The 20,835-nt window shown below is 44.0% G+C and overlaps 1 protein-coding gene across 2 annotated transcripts in view; it reads left to right on the top strand.

The window, feature by feature from the left end:
* RPH3A (rabphilin 3A) overlaps positions 1–20,835 on the top strand; it is a 67,647-nt gene that overhangs the window by 30,702 nt on the left and 16,110 nt on the right. For both annotated transcript variants that reach the window (XM_036741639.1, XM_036741638.1), the window contains 4 exons: positions 5,453–5,527; positions 7,425–7,534; positions 11,280–11,406; positions 18,809–18,865. In XM_036741639.1, the coding sequence (XP_036597534.1) occupies positions 5,453–5,527; positions 7,425–7,534; positions 11,280–11,406; positions 18,809–18,865 (369 nt within the window). The remainder of the gene's footprint in view (positions 1–5,452; positions 5,528–7,424; positions 7,535–11,279; positions 11,407–18,808; positions 18,866–20,835) is intronic.

The raw sequence follows: 20,835 nt of genomic DNA, 5'->3' as shown, positions 1-20,835 counted from the left end.
TGGATGGTTTCTAAAGGGCTTTCTCCACAATAACACAACAATGTAGGCAGGGCAGGTGATACTATTGACATTTTACAGCTAGGGAAACTGAGGTTCAGAGAGAAGTCTTTTAGTTTGCCAGTTTTCACATGATTAGTTAACGGCAGATGATTGCTAGGAGCCAGTTCTTCTGACCCCCATCTAGCTCATCATTCTTCCCCATTCACCACACCACCTCCCTCATTAACTTTCTCCGGAGGAAGTGATGGGTCTGTAGCTTATACACAGGGGTTAATAGGCAGCTGGCCCTGTTATCTTCCCTTTCATTTCCCACCTGAAGGCAGCTTGGTGACATGATGGGAATTTGACGGCCCAGGCAGCAAATGACCAAATTGAATTACTTTGTGGGAGTATTTCTCCAGGGAATGTGCTGGGAGAAAGAGACACTAGGTCTCTCAGTGTCAGAGCAGGAAGGCTTAACTTAGCCTGGGCCGCCCCTGGCATGAGCCTGGGGGACCTGGAGCAAGTGATATCCAGCTCAGCTAGCTTAGCTCTGATCAGACCGCTGGAAAAGAGTTTAGCAGAGACGTGGCATGGCTGTAATTAGCCTCCCTACATCCGGATGATGGATTTGCTACAGTTATTTCTCCATGGTGTCAGCCTAGGAGCCGGATCTGCTGATTGAACCTGCCAGCCTCTGAGCTAGTTGTATCTCCCTGGGCACAGTGACAGTCAGAGTAATTAACTTGGACTCCTGAGGGGTCATGAAGGTCAAGAGGCAGGGGAGCAGGGGCTCTGCCCTCCACATTGGCCTCCCCAAGAGACCCAAGGCTCAAATCTGTGTCCTGATCACATCCAGACAGCTCTCAGTTTTCATCAGAGAAGGGTGTTAACTGAGACTTGGTGGTCTTTATTTTCTGATCTGTGCCAGCCACTTTTCTGTTCATGACCTTGAGATGTCTTTGGGTTGTTAGTAGTTTTCCAGTATGGGTAAGATGAACATCTGGCCTTCACATCCTGGTATATGACATCTGGCTGCAGTTGGGGTTCAATGTAATTCAATAAACATTTATTAAGCATTTCTATATACCAGACTCTTTGCTAAGTGCTGGGAATACAAAAAGAGGCAAAAGACAATCTCTGCCCTCAAGGAGCTTCCAATCTAATGGGGGAGACAACATGTAAACAAATATATACACAGCAAGTTACAGACAGGATAAATGGGAAATAATTATGAGAGAGAGGGCATTGAATTAAGAGGAGTCAGAACCTAATAAATGCTTGTTGGTTGGCTGACTTGTCTCTTTAAGACTCAGTTTCTTCATCCTTAAAATGATAGGGGTGGAATAGATGATGGTCTCTGGAGTTTCTTCCGGTTCTAGATCGATGAACCGTAAGTTTCTCTCAGTAACATGATAAGGTTCTTTCAAGCTCTAGATTGACGAGCCTGTTATCCTATAAACATCTTGCTGTAGCATGATAGGGTTCCTTCATGCTCTAGATCAATGAGTCTATTATCCTAAAAGCCTCTCTCGATAACAGGACGTTCTTAATCCTCCAAAATCATATCAAGGCCCCTTCTTTCCCTGCCTCTTTTTGGTTTGATTCAACAATTCAAAATTGGTTAGGTATCCACCATGTGCTGAGTCCTCTGAGCTAGTCTCAAATTAAAAAGTAAAACCTTCCTTATCCTCAAGAGCTTGTTTTCTACTGGGGAGACACAGCATAAACACAGATGAGTATAATCTGGCAGAAGGTAAAAGTGGATGAGCAGAAGAGCTAGCTGTGGTGGTGTTCCCAGCTCCTCCCTAGTGGAACGGCTTTCTCTCTAGTTAACACCCCTCCACCAGGACCTGCAGGGTTTGAATTTCCCATTTAAATATGTCTCTGGATGAAACCAAGGCACAGGTGGGAAGGGAAGGGGAAATGGACAATCTTTACCTTGCTCTTGGCTTGGGTTCTTTTGCCTGAAGGAATCCAGGTCTCTGTGTTTTCTGCCTGGGGAGTTTATATAAATATAAATCAATAAAATCTCTTTTGTTCATCTTGAGTCGCCAGCTGGTGTTCTCAGCAATTACAAGAAACTACCTCTGCTTTTCTATCAAAAATATTTCAGTATAAAATCTTTGATACACATCACTATCCATCCCTCCTCCCTCTTGGCTTTATTTAACCCCCAAGGACACACACACATACACACACACAATCAGTGTCATTCAAATGAGTGACCATAAGGTGATAGATAGATAGATAGATAGATAGATAGATAGATAGAACCTTTATTAAGCGTATACTATGTATCAGGTACTGTGCCAAGTGCTAGGAATACAAATACAAGCAAGTAAGTTATTTCCTCCCTCAAGGAGTTTCTTTTCTATTGAGGGAAGGCAACACATAAAGAGGAGCTGGTGGTACACATTATGTTGTGAGGCCCCTGGACAGTGGTGTGGAGGCCTGATTCCAGGCCCTATCAGAGCCTGGCATCCCAAGAGTAGAGTCCAAGGCTCTAGTCAGGGAGGGAGGGAGATAAGAATGATGGAAGGATTGCAAGCAGTGTGGTGTGGAGATGGCTGGGAAACCAATTTAGAGAAATCAGTTTCTTCAAATTAAAAACAAATGGAAAAACAGAAAGCAGAACAAAGATCAGTGGTGCAGTCTGTGCTCTCTTAGAAAAGCATTAGATAACGTGAAGCAAAGGATACACAAGTACAGATTGCTACCAGCATACTTCTTAGCCACAGGGGTTATTCTAGCCATTTGGCATCTGTTTCAGAGTTCAGTTACCATCTTCTTCCTCTTGTCTCTACATTCTTTCTCCTGTCATTTTGCTTATTGGTCACCAGCAGTGGCAGCGGCATATGAGGCAATGTCTCCCATTCATATCTCTCATTCTCCTTCACTTTGTGAAGTCATTCATATCTTCTTTTGCCTCCTTTGAAAATTGGGGAGGGACTAAGTCCTACTGGAGCTCAGAAGATGAACACGAGACACTGGTCTCTAATATCCCACTGCAGTAATATAGTGTGGGAAGTTCAATGAGCAAAGGAGAGACCTAGGCATTGTTCTATTGGAGTATTGAAGGAGGGAAAGAGCATGGATAGCTGGAGATGGGAGGGGGAGGCTTTCTGGGGGAAGTAAAACCCAAGCAGAGCCTTGAAGGAAGACAAGAGTTCTAAAAGACAGAGATGAAGAAGGAAGGAATTTCCTGGGTGGGTGGGTGGGTGGGAATCTTGAGAATGTATGGGGGTGGAAAATAACAGGTACAGTTCCAAGAAGAGTTGACAGTCTAATTCAGTTGGAATTTTGAGGGCATGAAGAGGATTAATGTGAACTAAGGTTGCAGAAGTAGGTTAGAGCCAGACTATGGAGGGACTCAAATGCCAAGCTTACAAGCTTTTATTTTATCCTAGTGGCAAGTGGGAGCAACTGAACATCTGTGAGCAGAATAGTGATTTGGTCAGACCTGGGACTTTGGAAGATAATTTTGACACCTCCGATGTGGAGGACAGAGGGGAGAGACTGAGGCAAAGAAATCAGAAAGTGGTACTTGAGTTGAGTGTTGAAAAAAGATAGGACAGAGGTGTGGAAGGAGCATTTTCCAGGTGTGGGGGATCAAGAGTGGAGGCAGGAGATGTCATGTCTCATGCGAGATACAGCAGGAAGGCCATAGAATGAAGGGAAGTAAAGCGAGTAAGCCCTCCTTGGAGTCTGTTGTAATGGTCCATAAAGAGGTAATGGGGCCTCAACTCCAGGGGTGGTTGTGGGAGGGAGACATGGGAGAAATATTGTGGATATCTATGGGTAAGGAGGAGCCCTGTCTTCCTGGATTTTGTTACTGGGCCCCAGAATATGCTCTCTACTGAACAGAGTTCTATCCCTCCATCACCCTCTGCCCCTCAGAGTGAAAGTCTTCCTTAAAAGACCTACAGCTCTGATGTCTCTATCCCCCTGTCACAGACTACTGGGAGGCAGTCTGCATGAAAGAGGAAAACCTCCCCATTCTGCTCCCTCTTTCCTCCCTTTCAATTTCCCCTTTAAACTGGACTGGGAGTCAGCAGACCTGGATTGGTATTCTGGTCACTGTGTGACCTTGGACAAATCCTTTCCCCTTCGTAGGCCCCAGTTTCATCATCAACCTGTTCAGGATAATAACAGCTCCCCTGCTTACCACATGGGCATGATTTGCAGATAACTAAGTAGGTGTAAATATGTTTTGAGAAATGACATGTCAGGAGGTATTAATAATTAAATGTGAGGGCCTGTGGTGTTCCTATCTCACACTGAAGTTCCTCACCCCTTTGGGTCTGTTCTGCCTTACTCCCTTCATTTTATGGACTTTGAGCTGTTTCTCACATGAGATGCCCCATCTCTTCCTCCATGCTTTTGTACAGTCAGTCCCCTCATATCTGGAAAGGATTCCTTCCTCTGCCCTTCAGAATTAGTCTTTGTTTTCTCCAAAGTTCAGTGTAGGCACCACCTTCTACTGAGGCCTTTTCTGATCACCCTCAGCTACTAGTGCCTTCCCCATCATCATCATCACCATCATCATCATCGTCAATGATTTAACATTTGTATAGTACTTACTATGTGTGGGTCACTATGTTAAGTACTTTACAGTTGTTACATTTGATCCTCGCAACAATCCTGGTAGGGATTGTTCCCATTTTACAGATGAGGAAACTGAGGCAGACAAAGGTTAAGTGACTTGCCCAGAGTCACACACTTAGTAAGTGTCTGAGGCAGAATTTGAACTCAGATCTTCTTGACTCTAGGCCGAGTGCTCCATCCACTGCACCACCTAGGTGCCTGGAAAAAATTTAGCTTATATTTATTTGGTATATACTTAACAGATGGCACATGTTGTTTTCCCCAATAGAATGCTCCTTGAGGACAGGGACGGTTCCATTTTTTTAAATCTTTGTATCTCCATCTCCCCGAGGCAGCCAGGTGGTACAGGGGACAGGGCACTGGGCTTGGAATCAGGATGACTCCTCTTCTTAAGTTCAAATCAAGTGTCAGACACTTACTAGCTGGGTGACCCTGGACAAGTCACTTAACCCTGTTTGCCTCAGTTTCCTCATCTGTCAAATGATCTGGAGAAGGAAAGGGCAAACCACTCCAGATTCTTTGCCAGGAAAACTCCAAATGGGGTCATGAAGAGAAGGACACAACTGAAAAATGGCTGAACAACAAAAATCCCCATCTCCTAGAACAGAGCCTGGCACATACCAGGCACACAATAGATGCATGATGATTGGATGATTAACTTATTCTAGGATCATAGCATTAGAACTGAAAGGGATCTTAAAGGCCGACTAGTCTAACCTACTCACTTTACAAATGAGGAAACTGAGGCCAGAGAAGTGAAATGACTTGGCCAAGGTCCCACAAGTAACAAACAGAAGAGCCTGGAATCATAAGCCAATCCTCCATTTCCAACTGCAGCACTCACACTGGCTTGTTTCTTTTTCAGGGATTAAAACCAATGGATTCCAATGGCCTGGCTGATCCCTATGTGAAGCTGCACCTTCTGCCTGGCGCCAGCAAGGTAACATATTGCCGGGGGCCTCTTTACATCTCCCCAGCAGATGGGACCTGGAAGCAGCCCAAGACTAGGCTACTGGAGAGCCTGAAAATAGCTCCTGTGTTCATAGAAATAACGCCGTAGGGCAAGGGGGTGAAGCTCCCCTTGAGCGAGAGAGAGAGTGAGCCAAGCTTCACCCTCTCCAAAAAGAGAGGCTGGGCCACCTGGCCTGGCTCTCTGTCCAGAAATATGACCCTACTGGGGAAACTGGGAGAAATGAGGAAGAAGGGTGGAAGGTTGGGTTGAGGGTGGCTTCCTGTTTCCTATATGCAGGGTTTGACTGGGGAAATTGAGCTATGTTAACCTAGTGGCCACTCTGGTCAACACTGACCTAGCAAAGAGTCTTCTAAACCTGCCTGCTACCTACGGTGCCCTTAGTGAGACAGCCCTCATACTGTGACTAGGAGACCTGGGTTTGAATCCCACCTTTGACACTTCAGAGAATCATAGAAACACAAAAGCTCAGTCAGAAGAGGCCTCAGGAACCCCAAGTCAGAGAAGTGCAATGAAAAGCAAAGCAGTGGTTCTGGAGTCCACAGACGTGGATTTGAATCTCTCCCCTGTGTGGCCATGTACAAGTTTCTTCACTTTCCTGGGCCTCAGTTTCCCCATTTGTAAAATGAAAGAGTTGGACTAGATGGCCTCTCAGGTCCTTTCCAGCCCTTGAGCTAAGCTCCTATGAGCTTCTTTGCTTGAAGACCTCCGTTGAGGAGAAGCCCATTGCCTTCCAAGGCAGCCTAGCTGCTAAGAAATGACTCTTTGCACATTCCACCCACTGCTCCTAGCGCTGGGGCCAGGAGGAACTAGGCTAATAGCCCTTCAAATATTTGAAGATAATTATCATGTAGGGGAGGCAGCATTATACGGTGGGAAAAAAGCTGGCTCTGGATGCATAGGGTTTGGGTTCAAATCCCACCTCTGATGCCTATGACTTATGTGACCTTGGGTGAGTCATTTCATTTTTACTAGCCTCAGTTTCTACATCTGAAAAGTGAGAGGGGTGGACTAGATGACCAGGATCCTTTTAGCTCCAGCTCTGTGACCTTTTCTAAGTCCCCCCTTCTACAGTCTAAACATCCCTAGATCTTTAAACCCATTCCTCATATAATAACTTACAGGCCATCACTATCTCCTCTGTATGCTCTCCAGGATGTCAGTGTCCTTCCAAAAGGATGACACACCAAACTGAACTCTCTGTATGACCGTCATCAAACTGTTTCACTTCCCTGACCCTCAGTTTCCTCATCTGTAAAGTAGAGATGTTAACCCTTGCTGTATCTACCTCCTTGAAGAGGCATCAGTTTAGAGCCATCTCCACTCCAAATGTTCATATTGTGCCTGACCTGTGGTAAAGCCCTCCAAACTCACATTGGTCTAACCAGCCACAGTGGGACACATTGTACTTTGACCCCAACATAGTGATGCCATTTTGGTCCTCTTCAAGAAAAAAGGACAACCAACCAATGTACCTCCCAGGGCTCTTGAAGTGAAACTACTTTCTATACCTTAAAGTGCTTTTTTAAAAATAGTGAGTTATTCTTGTTGGAGGATCTTAGGTTAGTTTGTTAAGGTCCCCTTGAACTCTAACCTTCCTTTTTCAGAGGAGAAAACTGAGGCTTATCGTTGTAAAATCATTTGCCTGTGGTCATAGGAAAAGATATAGACAAAATAGGAAAAGGTACAGACATCCCATCCAGGGCTCTATCCTTGGGAGGATGGGTAGGTGGGTGAGGAATAGAATCCATTTTAGAAGATATTGGGAGCATCCTGGAGCCTTGTTCAGAGAATTCCTGTAAGAGGTGGGTTCCATGGTCTGACACCACACCAAGTTGAAAGTCCATGTTTTCCTCTTTGATCATAGTCCAACAAGTTAAGGACAAAAACTCTGAGGAATACACGAAATCCCATCTGGAATGAAACCCTGGTCTATCATGGCATCACCGATGAGGACATGCAAAGGAAGACCCTAAGGTAGGTGGGGAAAGAAGAGGAGGAGGTGAGGAAGAAGAAAGGAGGATTCTGAGGAGGAGAGGAAGAGTGGAACTGGGGTCATTTGGGATCAGGGTCAGGGCTGGGCTGGGGTCTTCTTGGGCCTGATAGAGCTAGTAGCCCAAGTTTGAAATGTGAGTGGTATCCCAGATTCCGCCCCCTCCCTCACTCCCCATATCCAATCAGTTGCCAAGCCTTGTTGATTCTACCCCCCCAACCACATCTCTTGCATTTCTTTCCCCTCCCACATAACTACCACCCTAGTTCAGACCCACATCACCTTTTGCCTGGACTATTACAATAATCTCCTAGTTGGTCTTGCTTCCATTCCCTCCCTCATCCTCCAGTCCATTGTCCACATAACTGCCAAAATCATCTTCCTAATGCACATGTCTCTCTCCTGCTGTGGCTCCCTATTCTACCTGAATAATATACAGCCTGGCATTGGAAGCCTTCCAACATCTGAATCAAATCTATATTCCTCTTTATGCATTATGCAGAGGGGATAGGGAGCTGGTCTCTGAGTTAAGGAGACCTGTATTCAGGTCTGATGCATGCTGTCTGTTGTGACTCTTGTGACATATAAAAAAATTTGAGAGACATAATTTCTGGATAAATAATCATGTTATTAATCATGTTTAGCAAATAGTTAATAAAAGGATAGTCATTTTGCCATCTCTCGTAAACCAAAAACGAAACATAACAGGCCTCTCAATGCTTATATGCCCTTGGAAGAGTGGGTGTTCCCAACAGGCAGCAATCAACTCTGATTGGTTAACAATTAACAAGAGAATGAATATCATAATGAGAAATGGGTTTATTCTAATGAGAGGCTGGGGGAAATGGCTCTGATCACTCAGTCTTAGACAAAAAGACTTATCTCTGCCCAGACTACCCCTTCTAGGGCAATCTAGACAAAAAGGAATCTACTGCAGCAAGATCTGTCTGACTAAAACACAATAGGACAGAATTCACCTGGACCAACATCTCTTTGCCTTTTGAGCAGATCTCAATTTTCCCAGTTGGGATTTCGTCTCATTATTAGCCTGCACTTCAGAGGTTGGCTGAATAACCTACAGGGGCTGATTTCTTAATGAGGAAATAGAAAGGAAAGAAACCTTAGTCCTAATTCAATAATCGATTATTAATTTAAGAGAGAAATAGCCATTTCTCTCACTCTAGACAGGTCACTTAATCTCTTGGTTGCCTCAGGCCACCCTTTAAGACTATAAATTATAAAACTATAAACTTACAAATATATAACTATATTATAAACTTATATATTATATGATATATATTATATATTATAAACTTATAAATTATAAACTATAGTTGCCAATCTGCATCGGTAGACAGAGTTTCTGCACTGGGAGTTCTCTATCCTGATGGAGCCATGGGTCCAATTCCCTACACCCTCTCCCCTCCAAAACCAAAAAAACAATGATAAATATGTTATAGGGTGTCCCTAAAGTCTGGGCACATAGGCAAAGAATGCATATTTTGAAATATTTGGAACATTAACAGACCTTAGCCCCCTTGACTTCTTCTTCAGGGGTATTCTAAAGGAGAAGGTGTACTCAATGAAAATCACAGATGCAGCACACTTGATTGAATGCATAAAGAGTGAATGTGCTAAAATTGACGGCAGTGTGGAGTTACTGCATTGAGTTCACATGAATCTTGCAAAGCGCATCAACCTTTGCATCACAAATGATGGAAATCAGATTGAAGATGTTATTTGTTAATATGCTAATTAAATAAAATGTTGTTGAAAATTTCATTCATTTCCTTTCTTGAAAATATGCATTTTTGCCTTTGTATCCAGACTTTTGGAACACCCTGCGCGTTCTAACCAAACTGATCTACTAAAGGGACTTTCCTGATGTCTTTAGTTCTTAGTAATATCTCCAGATCATCTCCTATTCACTTCTCTGCATAAATGCTCTATTCCTTTAGTAGAATGTATGCTTTTTGAGGGCAGTTGACTTTTTGCCTTTCTATCCCCAATGCCTGGCACAGTACCTGGCATATAGTAAGCTCTTACTACATTTTTTTCTGGAGGCAGTTGGGGTTAAGTGACTTGCCCAGAGTCACACAGCTAGTAAGTGTCTGAGGCTGGATTTGAACTCAGGTGCTCCTAACTCCAGGGCCAGTGCTCTATCCACTGTGCCACCTAGCTGACCCTTAATGTATTTCAAAAAAATTGAATTGTTGAGCTGAGCATGATAGAACATGCCTAATCTCCCTGCTACTGGGGAGGATGAGGCTGGTGGTTCACTTGAGCCCAAGAGTTCTGACCTGCGGTGAGGCTATGGCCGATCAGATGTTCTCATTCAGTCTGGCACCAATATGGCGAGCCTTCCGGAGCAAGGGGACGCGAGGCCACCTAAGGAGGAGCAAACCAGTCTGACTTAGAAAAAGGGCAGAACAAAGCTTATGTGCCTATGACCAGTGGCTGCTGCCCTTCCAGCCTGGGCAGAACATGGAGACCGAGCCTCAACTTTTACAAAATTAATTACAAATTAAATTGAATTATTGCATTGTCCAAGGTCACATAGGGAATGATTAGCCAGTTTAGGATTTTAACCACCCTTTCTTGTCTCTATCCAGTCTAGCCAGTGCTAGGGGAAGTGGAGAGTGTTGTAGAAAGCGCAATAGATTTGGAATCAGAAGAGTTGGGTTCAAATCTTGGCACTGCTACTTCTTACTGATAGAATTTGAACCATGCCTCCAACTTTCCAGATTTCAGTTTTCTTCTCTACAAAATAAAGGAGTTGGACTAGTTCAGTGATGTCAAACTCAAACAAAAACAGGGGCCACTAAGCTATCCATAAGGTTCCCTGCCAGAAACATATTGGCTCAGAAAACCACATATTAACATTATCTATGTTATATTATATTTTTATTTATTTTGTTATTATTGTTTTTATTTATTTTTGTTTTGGATTTATTTATTGTTCGTTTTTAAAAAAAATTGTTATTGTACTTATCTGTTTGTTTACATTTTAATATGGTTCTGCCACATTTGGGCCAGCCTCCTCTTTGACACCTTTGGCCGAGATGACTTTAACAATCTCCTCCAACTCTAAATCTATAACCTCATGATCTCTTTCTACCTATCAAGGTGTATAGAGAACCAGCCTTGAAGCCAGGAAGTACTGGGTTCAAGTTCCACTTCTGACACAAACTCACAGTGTGATGTGGGCCAAGTCACTTGCTCTCTTAATGCTCCAGGCAACTTCGGGCAGAGAAGGTGCCAGTCTGCATTTGTAGAGGGAGTTTCCTCACAAGAGAGTTCCCTGTAATAACGAAATCAAGAATCCAGTGCCTATTCCTATCCTTATCTTTTTTCAACTGAATCCCAAATAGAATCCAGTGACCATTCACTAGCTGTGTGACTGAGCAACTCACCTCCCCTCTGTGGGCCTCAGTTTACCTATCTGTAAAATGAGGACAGTAATGCCTGTCCTTTCATCCCATGGGGTGGTTGTGAGCATTCAATGCTACAACTTACATAAAGTGCTTTATGACAAGAAAGGTCCATGTAAATGTCAATTGTTATCATTTACTAGACTGTCAACACCTTGAGGGCAGGCATTGTCTCATGTTTCCTTCCTGAGCTCCCAGCACAGATCACTGAACAGAGCATGCTTCATTAAGTTTTTGTCCAGTGTTTGATCTCTATTATTATCATCATTCATAATTATTGCTATCATTTTTATCTTAGGATTTCTGTCTGTGATGAAGACAAGTTTGGCCACAATGAGTTCATTGGGGAAACCCGATTCTCCCTGAAGAAACTGAAGCCTAATCAGAAGAAGAATTTCAACATCTGCCTGGAGCGGGTCATCCCTGTGAGCTAGTTCAATTCACCAAGACTGATTACATGCTTACTATTTCTTTTCTACCTCCTACACTGTGCTGGGCACTGGGGATAGAATAGAAAAGGAAACAGTCTTTGCCCTCAAGGAGCTTATATTCTGTAAAAGGAAGCAAAGTGTCTGCAGATAAGCAAAAATGAAGTAATTTCAGGAGGGGGAGTACTAACCATAGGGAGGAGGAATTGAAACTGAGCCTGGACTGGAAGGGACATAAGGATTCTGACAGATTTTACAGATTAAAAAAACTGAGAGTTCAAATGGTAAAATGTCCTTCCCTAAGCCACATGTCTAGCAAGAGGCAGAGGCAGGATTTGAACCCAGTTCTCTCTTGACTTGAGATCCTACTTTCTTGAACCCAGATCTTCTGTGTCCAGTTCTCAACAGTGGACCAGGGAGAATTTGCATAGGAAAATGAGACAGACTATGCTAAGGGTCAAATGAGCGAATGAGAATCAGAAAAGCTCAGAAGAGGTCTGGGAAGATTTCATTCATTCATTTATTTAGTCAGTCAACAAGTGTTTATTAAATGCTTTCCCTAAATATTTTCTGAGCCCCTACAATGTTCAAGCCTCTGCTTTAGGAGATACAAAGACATGTCAAACACAGTCCCTTCCCTCAAGTTACCTATGGGCTCACAGGAGAGTTAATCAACCAATAAACATTTACTAAGTGCCTACTATGTGCAGAGAATTGCTCAGAGGTAGGAGAGATACAAAGCTTAGCTAAGACACAGTCCCTGGCATCTTACTGTTTAATAATTAATGTTAATTAAATATTATATTACAAATGATATATATTAATTAAAATTAACAATTCAGTAATTAAAGCTTACTGTTTAATATGGGGTAAGAAACCAACCCAAATAATAATGATGGTGATCGATGATGATAATGTCATAGATTTAGAGCTGGAAGGGAGCACAGAGGCCATCAAATTCAACTCTCTTATTTTACAACTTAGGAAACTGAGGCGCAGAGAGACAGAGGGACATGCCCAAGGTCATACAGGAAGGGACCACAGCAGATTTCAAATTCAGGCCTGAGAGTGTAAAGCCAGTATTCTTTCCCTTATAGCACAGGCATATGGTGATGTAAGGTTTGCAAAGCATTTTATGTCAAGTATTTCATTTGATAATCACATTAGTCCTTTGAGCTGGTTGGAGGCATTGTTATTCCCATTTTAGAGGTGAGGAAAATGAGGCATGGAGCTAGGTTGGGGGATGGGCCCAGAGTCACTGGGCTGACCAATATCAGAGACAATGGATGTGTTCTCTCTTGATTTCTAGTCTGTCTCTCTTTCCGCTGTGTCACAGGGACATGGACCATGAGACAGGTACAACGAAAATGATCTCTAGTCTCTGTTGAACAAGTTAGACCTTGAAGGATCTGGGCAGGGACAGAAGAGAGCTGGGAGGGAATTGCCAGGAGGGAGTGAATGGTGGTGGAAAAGGCAGGAAGGTAGGGAAGAATAAACAAAGCACTGGGGATGGATTAAAGAGGGAAATGACAAGTCTCTGGTGGTGCCTCCTTAGTCCCAGCCTCTTTCTCCTCATGGTAGAATTGTTGCATGCCAAGAAGAACCTTAGAGAACCCTCAGAGCTGTGAAATGCCTTAAAACAGGGGATGTCAGGGCTGGGAGGGGCCTTAGAACAGGGGATGTCAGAGTTGGGAGAGTCCTTAGAACAGGGAATGTCAGAGCTGGGAGGGACCTTGGAACAGAATGTCAGAGCAAGGAGGAGCCTTAGAACAGAGAGTGTCAGCACAAGGAGGGGCCTTGGAACAGGGAATGTCAGGGCTGGGAGGGGCCTTAGAACAGAGAATGTCAGGGCTGGGAGGGGCCTTAGAACAGGGGATGTCAGAGTTGGGAAGAGTCCTTAGAACAGGGAATGTCAGGGCTGGGAGGGGCCTTGGAACAGAATGTCAGAGCAGGGAGGAGCCTTAGAACAGAGAGTGTCAGCACACGGAGGGGCCTTAGAACAGGGAATGTCAGGGCTGGGAGGGGCCTTAGAACAGGGAATGTTTGAGCTCAAAGTAGAATGTAAGCTCTTTGAGAGTAGGGCTAATTTGCTTTTATCTTTGGGTACTTAATGAAAGTTAGCTGAATTCTTGAGTTGGATAGGGGCCCATATCTTCCATCATTTGACAGCCTCCTAGGCTGATGTTCTTTCTTCCCCCCTCCCCCTTCCCCTTATAGCTGGCAGTGTATCCCTGTTTGGGGAAGCAGGTGTGGGAGCTCTTGGGGGAGCAGGGGATCCTGTAGCAGCAGCATCTCACCATATGGTCCACCAGAGAAGGATTCTCTTCATACTGTACAATGCTTTTGTACATACAGGTGAACAGAATGAGACACAACCAGGATGATCACAGCAGGGAATAGCATTAAATGCAAATGTCCTCAAAGCCAGTCTTTTCCATGAGCCCCAGGGAATTGCATGCTCCCATGTGGGTCTTCCCAGGATAATTAGCAGTTTGCTGCCTCTTTCTAGCCTAATTGTATTCTCTTAATCAGAGGAATCACTTCACTAGAAGCCTCTCTGACTAAAGTCCTTCCTGCTTTAGGAGGAAAGCAAGGGCAGGGGGGCAGGGGTGGAGTTGTCCCATTCTTCAGGAGGTCCCCATAGCTGGAGCGATCCTCCCCCAGATTCCCCTTGAGTCTAATCTATACTGAGGAATACTCCCGACTGTCTTCATCACCATTGGTCAGGTCAGGCCCCCCAATGGACTTCTCTTCCATAGAGACCAGAGACAGTGTGGTGCAAAGGCTAACACCCTTGACTTGACTTGACATCAGGAAGACTAGAATTCAGATCCTGCCTCAGAAAATTACTAGTTGTGTGGCTCTGGGTAAATCATTTCACCTCCCTGAGCCATCAGTAAAATGGGAATACTGATACCCACAGTACCTACCTCATGGGGTTGGTCACAGGTCTAGAGCTGGGAGGGATATTAGGGGCCATCTAATACAACTTGCTTGTTTTACAGACAAGGAAACTGAGGGAAAAGTGACTTGTCATACAGAGAGAAAACGGTAGAATCAGGATCCGAACTCAGGTTCCTGATTCCCAATCCAGTTCCAATCTCCATTGTTGCCACAATCATATCAGAAAGTGTCTATAAAGGGCTTGGTAAACCTTAAAGCACTTTATAAATGTTATTTTTTATTTTTGTTATTACAATAGAAGCTCCATCTTCTTGGGGAGAGGGTTGGAACCCACAAAAAACCTTGGAATTTACCATGTGAGGAACCAATCCCTCGGGATTGACCCAAACTGAAGCATCAACCTCACAGTGAGACCCTTACCTTACTCTCAGATGTCCCACCCCACCCTGGGGCCTTAGATGCTTACAGAGAAAAGTAACAGTTTGAGGAGGATCAATCCAATAATCAAATAGTCCAATCCAAGAAACATTTATTAAGTGCCTACCATGTGCCAGGCATTGTGCTTAGTTCTGGGGATACAGTAATTTTTAAAAAGACAGTCCCTGGGCTCAAGGAGCTTGCAGTCTAATGGGGGAAAATAGCACACAAAAGAGAACAGAAGGGGCAGCTAAGTGGCACAGTGAGTAGAGCACTGGCCCTGGAGTCAGGAGGACCTGAGTTCAAATCCAGCCTCAGATACTTGACACACTTACTAGCTGTGTGACCTTGGGCAAGACACACAATTGCCCAATTGCCCTGCCTTCCCCCCTCTAAAAAAAAGAAAGAAAAAAAAAAGAGAACAGAAAAGCTGAGGAGTGAGGAGGAGAACAGGGGGTACTAGGCCCAGAAGCATCTTGTTCCATGGAGTTAAAACCAGGCAGAGCAGTAGATGGAGAGTGGAATGAGCCAAAAAGTCCAGTTTCTGTCCTCTTTAAAGGAGGGCAATGGGAGGAGTCTGGGTCAAAGAAAGCAGGGGTTTTATTGGACCACATAAAGGGAGCCAAGACTCACATTTATACTTAGGTAGAGGAGTTGGTTTTATCAGTCCCAGCAAAGGGTCCACATTCTTCCTCTACAGCTGACTAGAAAGAACTTTCCAGCTGCTGAACCCTAGGGTTAGGGTTAGAGTTAGGGTTAAGATAGCTCTGCCATGACTGATGGGTAGGGGGAGGAGGGAGAGAAATTCCCCTCAGCACATGGATCTCCTCCCCAAGCAAAGGAATTCCCCCCCATAAACAACTACTTAATGACTTTTTTATATAAGCTCAAGGGGCATAACTGAGTCTCTCAGGCAGTTACTAGTTGTATCCTGTATGACGTCAGGTGCCCTCATCCAATGGGCAGGGCCAAAAAGCTTCTCAGGGTAATGAAGGAATTTCTTCCTACTTTGTTATGAGGTTGTAGGAAAACTCCTTAAGGGAGATAAGGGAAGTTCTACTACTACTGTAAAAAAAAAAATCTATCTATACATACACACATACATACATGTACACGCATATATATACACACACATGTGTATGCATACATATATGTGTGTGTATATGTATATGAAATATGATTGACCAAAGTCATGCATTCAGTAAGAGGCAGAGGCCAGGCTGGAACCCAGGATCCAACCCCACCGTCCACCATTAAAGTCAGTCAATATCACTCAATAAGCATTTATTAAATGCATATTATGTGTTCAGTACAGGGGATACAGAAAAAAGGCAAAGACAAGGTCCTTGCCCTCAGTGAGCTCACATTTTAGTGGGAGAGACACATGCAAATAACTAGATTACCGGCGTTGATGTCCAGTTATTTCAGTCATGTCTGATTTTTTGTGACCCCATTTGGGGTTTTCTTGGCAAACATACCAGAGTGGTTTGCCATTTCTTTCTCTAGTTCATTTTATAGATGAGGAAACTGAGGCAAATAGGGTTTAGTGACTTTCCTAGGGTCATACAGCTACTAAGTGTCTGAGGACAGATTTGAACTCTGGTCTTCCTGACTCTAGGCTTGGCACTCTATCCACTGTGCCACCTAGCTACCCAGAGATTACCAGAATAGATGGGAGGTAATCTCAGAGGAGAGACACTAGCATTTGGGGAACAAGGCAAAGACATGAGAGGGGAGACCAGGAAAGACCTCTTGCAGAAGATAAAATTTGAGCCGAGTCTTGAAGTAAGTTAGTGAAGCTGGGAGGCAAAGGCAAGGAGAGCATTCCAGGCATGGGGGCCATCTGGTAAGAAAGAAGGCAACAAAGCTGGGAGAGGGTGGATCATGTGCCCAGAATAACAAGAAATCACCAGTGATCTCTTCATTGCCAAATCTAATGGCCCTTTGGCAAACCTCATTCTTCTTGGTTTCTCTGCAGCATTTGACCTTGCCCTGATTTCCCTGGGGTGGGGTGGGGTGGGGTGGGAAGGGCTGGGAGCAGGGCTGCTTAAGAAAGACCAAGTGTGTTTTCTTCAGCTGTGCCTTTCCTTGCCTGCCCTCTGCTGGATTTGCTAGTGAACAGGAAAATGAGAGATGAAGGGAAGAATCAGAATCCCAGAATGTCAGAGCCAGGAGGGACCTCAGAGGCTATTAAGTCCGACTGCCCTCATTTTTCAGAGAAGGAAACTGAGGCCTAGAGAGGCAGAGAGACTTCCTCATAGGACCACAGAGCTCCAGCTAGAAGGGACCTCAGGTGTCATCCAGCCCAACCTCCTCATTTTACGAAGGAGGAGACTGAGGCCCTGAGAAGGGGAGAGTGACTTAGTGAAGGTCACATGGCTCTGTAAATGACTGATATGGATCTCAAACCCCAGTTCCTTCATGTAAATAGGATTGCTTCCCTCTTTGTCCTCATGTCCCCAGTGCCTAGCACAGTGCCTGGTACATGCTGTTGTCGTTTGGTCATGTCTAACTCTTATGACCCCATTTGGGGTTTTCTTGGAAGAGATTCTGGAGTGCTTTCCCATTTATTTCCTTCTCCAGCTCATTTTACAGATGAGGAAACTGAGGCAAACAGGGTTTAGTGACTTGCCCAGAGTCACCCAGGTAGGAGTTGTCTGAGTCTGGATTTGAATCCAGGTCTTCTGGACTCCAGGCCTGGGGTTCTGTCTACTGTGCCACCATAAGTACTTGTTGATTGATGGTCTTTATCTAGCCCAGCACCTAGCACAGTGCCTGGCACTTAGCAAGGGCTTGATAAATGTCTGTTGATTGATTGGACCTAGGTCTTCTGATTCCGGTTTTAGGGCTCTTTTACTACCCAGAGTTTGGGCTCTTGAGTAGTGTTAACAGAATTTTAAATGTAGTTGGGGCAGACCAGAGACGGGAATGCCAGGAAACAAATAACAGATTAATAAATTACTTTTGGAGTGAGGAATGTTCCCCATGTTGGAGTAAAGGCACAGCTTATATACATAAATCACAAGTGGGGAAGGGGGTGGGGGAAGATGGATTAGAAAACAATCATTTCCAGGACCTGAGCGGCTTCCCATGACAAGCCTATGAGTGCAGGACAACACAGGTCTTCTGGAGTCCTATGAGAACAGTATTGTTTCACATCTTTGGGGGTCATTACTTGGTGGGGCAAAGGACCAGAGTTCTGTGATGGGAATAGGTCCTACAATCTTTGATTCACTTTGCTTAACGTACACAGGCACCATAAAGCAGTGATTGTGAGAGCATTGTTAACGGTTTCATTGATCATCTCAAGCTGCATTGTAAGCTTCTGATGTCCAAGTCAAAAGAGGCAGCTCTGAGAAATCTAAATTATTAGTATGTTCCTTATAAATATCATATCATTAATATGAAAGTCATAATTCCCTTCATAGTAGTAACAGTTTTCTCTCTCAAACCTCAAGGTTTGCAAACAATTTATACACACTATCTCAATTGAGACTCACAACAGCCCTGGGGGGTCGTTAGGTACCAGAAGTGTCATTTTACAGATGAGGAAACTGAGGCTTTAAGATGTGAAGCAGCTTGTCTTTGGTTATACAGCTAACGCTTTATCTCTGCCTCATGGAATCTCAAGCTGCTCCTAAGGCCTTCCTTTGCTCGTTTCCCTCCCACTCAAAATGTATTTTGTCTAGGTTTTGAATTTACCTATTTGTGTACATGTTGGGTCTCTACCTCCCCACTCTCCTCTCCAGGAGAAGGTAAGCTTCTTGAGGGCAGGAACTGTTTTGTCTTTGTATCTCCAGCACCTTGCTCTAGCTTGATACATAGTAGGTGCTTAATAATTGCCTGAGACATTAAATTAAAACATCAGAAGTGGGATTTGAACTCAGGTCTTCCTGAATCCCATCCATTCTTCTGTGTGCTAGAGCTCATGCGGAGTTTCTGTTACTCTTTATTTGTCAGAATGACTCTTGTACGCTAAGTTGTCTCCTTCCTCTGTTCCTCCCTCCCTCCCTCCCTTCCTTCCTTCTTTCCTCCCTTCCTTCCTTCCTTCCTTCCTTCTCCCTTTTGCTCTTCTAAGATGAAGCGAGCTGGGACCACAGGATCAGCAAGAGGCATGGCACTGTATGAAGAGGAGGTGAGTTGACCCTGTGAGGCTGCTGATGCCAGACAGAAGTCATCACAGTATCTGTCTGTCTGCCCCTCACCCTTAACCCCATTCATCCAGAGCATGGCTCTAACCTATTGCTCTTCCCTTCCCCCCCACATGCACACACACACACACGTGTGCACTCACAAACATGCACGCACACACATGCATGTACATGCATACACACATGCATGCACATATTACCAGTCTGATTCACACGGTAGCTGCTCAGTCTTGGGATCTGTGGCTGAGGGTGGGGTGGGGTGCAGCATGTAGTGCCACTGATGGACATCTCTATACTAACCAGCTAATCCAGAATCACTCAGTTACTGATGTGAATGTGCTCAGAAAACCCAGGCACCCTTGGGCATCTGCTTCCTGAGAGGACAGATGGCTTAAGGGCATTGGGGGAAGAGTAAAAAAAGAGTTGGGGGCCCAGTCTTATACATCGGTTCTTTTCAGTAGGGCAGGTGGGTTACAAAAACACACTTGCCAGAAAGCAGTTTGTGAATTATGGGACCATAGATTTAGAGCTGGGGACCTTAGGGATCCTTTAGTTCATAGCTGTTTTACTTGGGAGGCCATGGATTTATTAATTTTTTTTTAATGACTGCATTTCAATATAATTGATTTCCTTTGTAATCCTATGTATTTTATTTGTGCATTTAAAACCATTATCCTGAAGAGGGGTCCTTAAACTGTAGCAAACGGCAAAAGAGGACACAAGAAGGGCTAAGAATCTTGTCTCTAGTCCAATTCCCTCATTTTAAATAATTTTTCTTCCAAAAATTCAATCTCATTTGTATAGATGCCTTTTATTTTTGTATCATATTCATTCTGAATACATCTTTCTCCCTCCACTTACCCAATGAGCCATCCCTTCTAACCAAATTAAGAGAAAAGGAAAGAAGGAAGAAAGAAAGAGAGGAAGGAAGGAAGAAAAGAAAAGGAAGGAAGCAATAGAAAGAAAGGAAAAGCAAAGAAGGAAGGAAAAGAAAGAAAGAGAAAGGAAGAAAGGGAAAGAAGAAAGAAGAAAAGAAGGAAGAAAGGAAGGAAGAAAGAAAGGAAGGAAGGAAGGAGGAAAGAAAGAGGAAGGAAGAGAAAGAAAAGAAAAGAAGACAGAAAAAAGATAGCATAGAAAATGAAGGAATGAAAAGAAAGATAAATTAAAGAGGGAAGGGAAAGAAAGAGAAAGGAAGGAAGAGAAAGAAAGAAAGAAGAAAAGAAGGAAGGAAGAAAGAAAAAAGAAAGGAAGGAAGGAAAGTAGAAAGGAAGGAAGAAAGAAGGAAAGATGAAGGAAGAAAGAAAAAGAAAGGAAGGAAGGAAAGAAAGAAAAGGAAGGAAGGAAAAGAAAGAGAAAGAAGGAAGGAAAAGAAAGAAGGAAAAAAGAAAGGAGGGAGGGAAGGAAACAGTTCATTGAAACTAACATACTGGCTATGTCTTATAGTATATTCATTTCAAACCTCTCATTTTACAGGTAAGTGAATCAGAGAGGGAAAGTAACTTGCCTGGGGTCATACAGCTAATAGGTATCTGTGGTGGGATTTGATCCCCTCCCTTCATGACTTCAAGTCTGCTCACTATACCAGCTATCTTTCCCATTATCCAAGCTCACAGGACCCCCCTGGACTCACAGGATTATAGATTTAGACTTGGAAGGGACCCCGGGTGGAAGCCACCTGGTCCATCCTACGCACTGTACAGATGAAGGAGCTGAGGTCCAGAAAAGCTAAAAAAAAATCTTGCCCAAAGACCCACAGATACTAAATGGAGAACTGAGGATCAAGGAGAAAGAAGCACAGGCTGAGAATCACTGGCTTATGTCATTAGAATGTGAGCTCCTTGAGGGCAGGTACAGTTTTTGCCTTTCCTTTGTCTTCCCAGGGCTTGGCACATTGGGGGTCCAGATTCCCTGAATCCAAACCCAACACTTTCCATTGTACTTGCCCCCATTGCCC

Source organism: Trichosurus vulpecula, chromosome 1 (assembly GCF_011100635.1).
Source record: "Trichosurus vulpecula isolate mTriVul1 chromosome 1, mTriVul1.pri, whole genome shotgun sequence".
Taxonomy (NCBI): Eukaryota; Metazoa; Chordata; class Mammalia; order Diprotodontia; family Phalangeridae; genus Trichosurus; species Trichosurus vulpecula.
The sequence above is the reverse complement of the archived record's forward strand: the minus strand, read 5'-3'. Positions and strand labels throughout refer to the sequence as shown.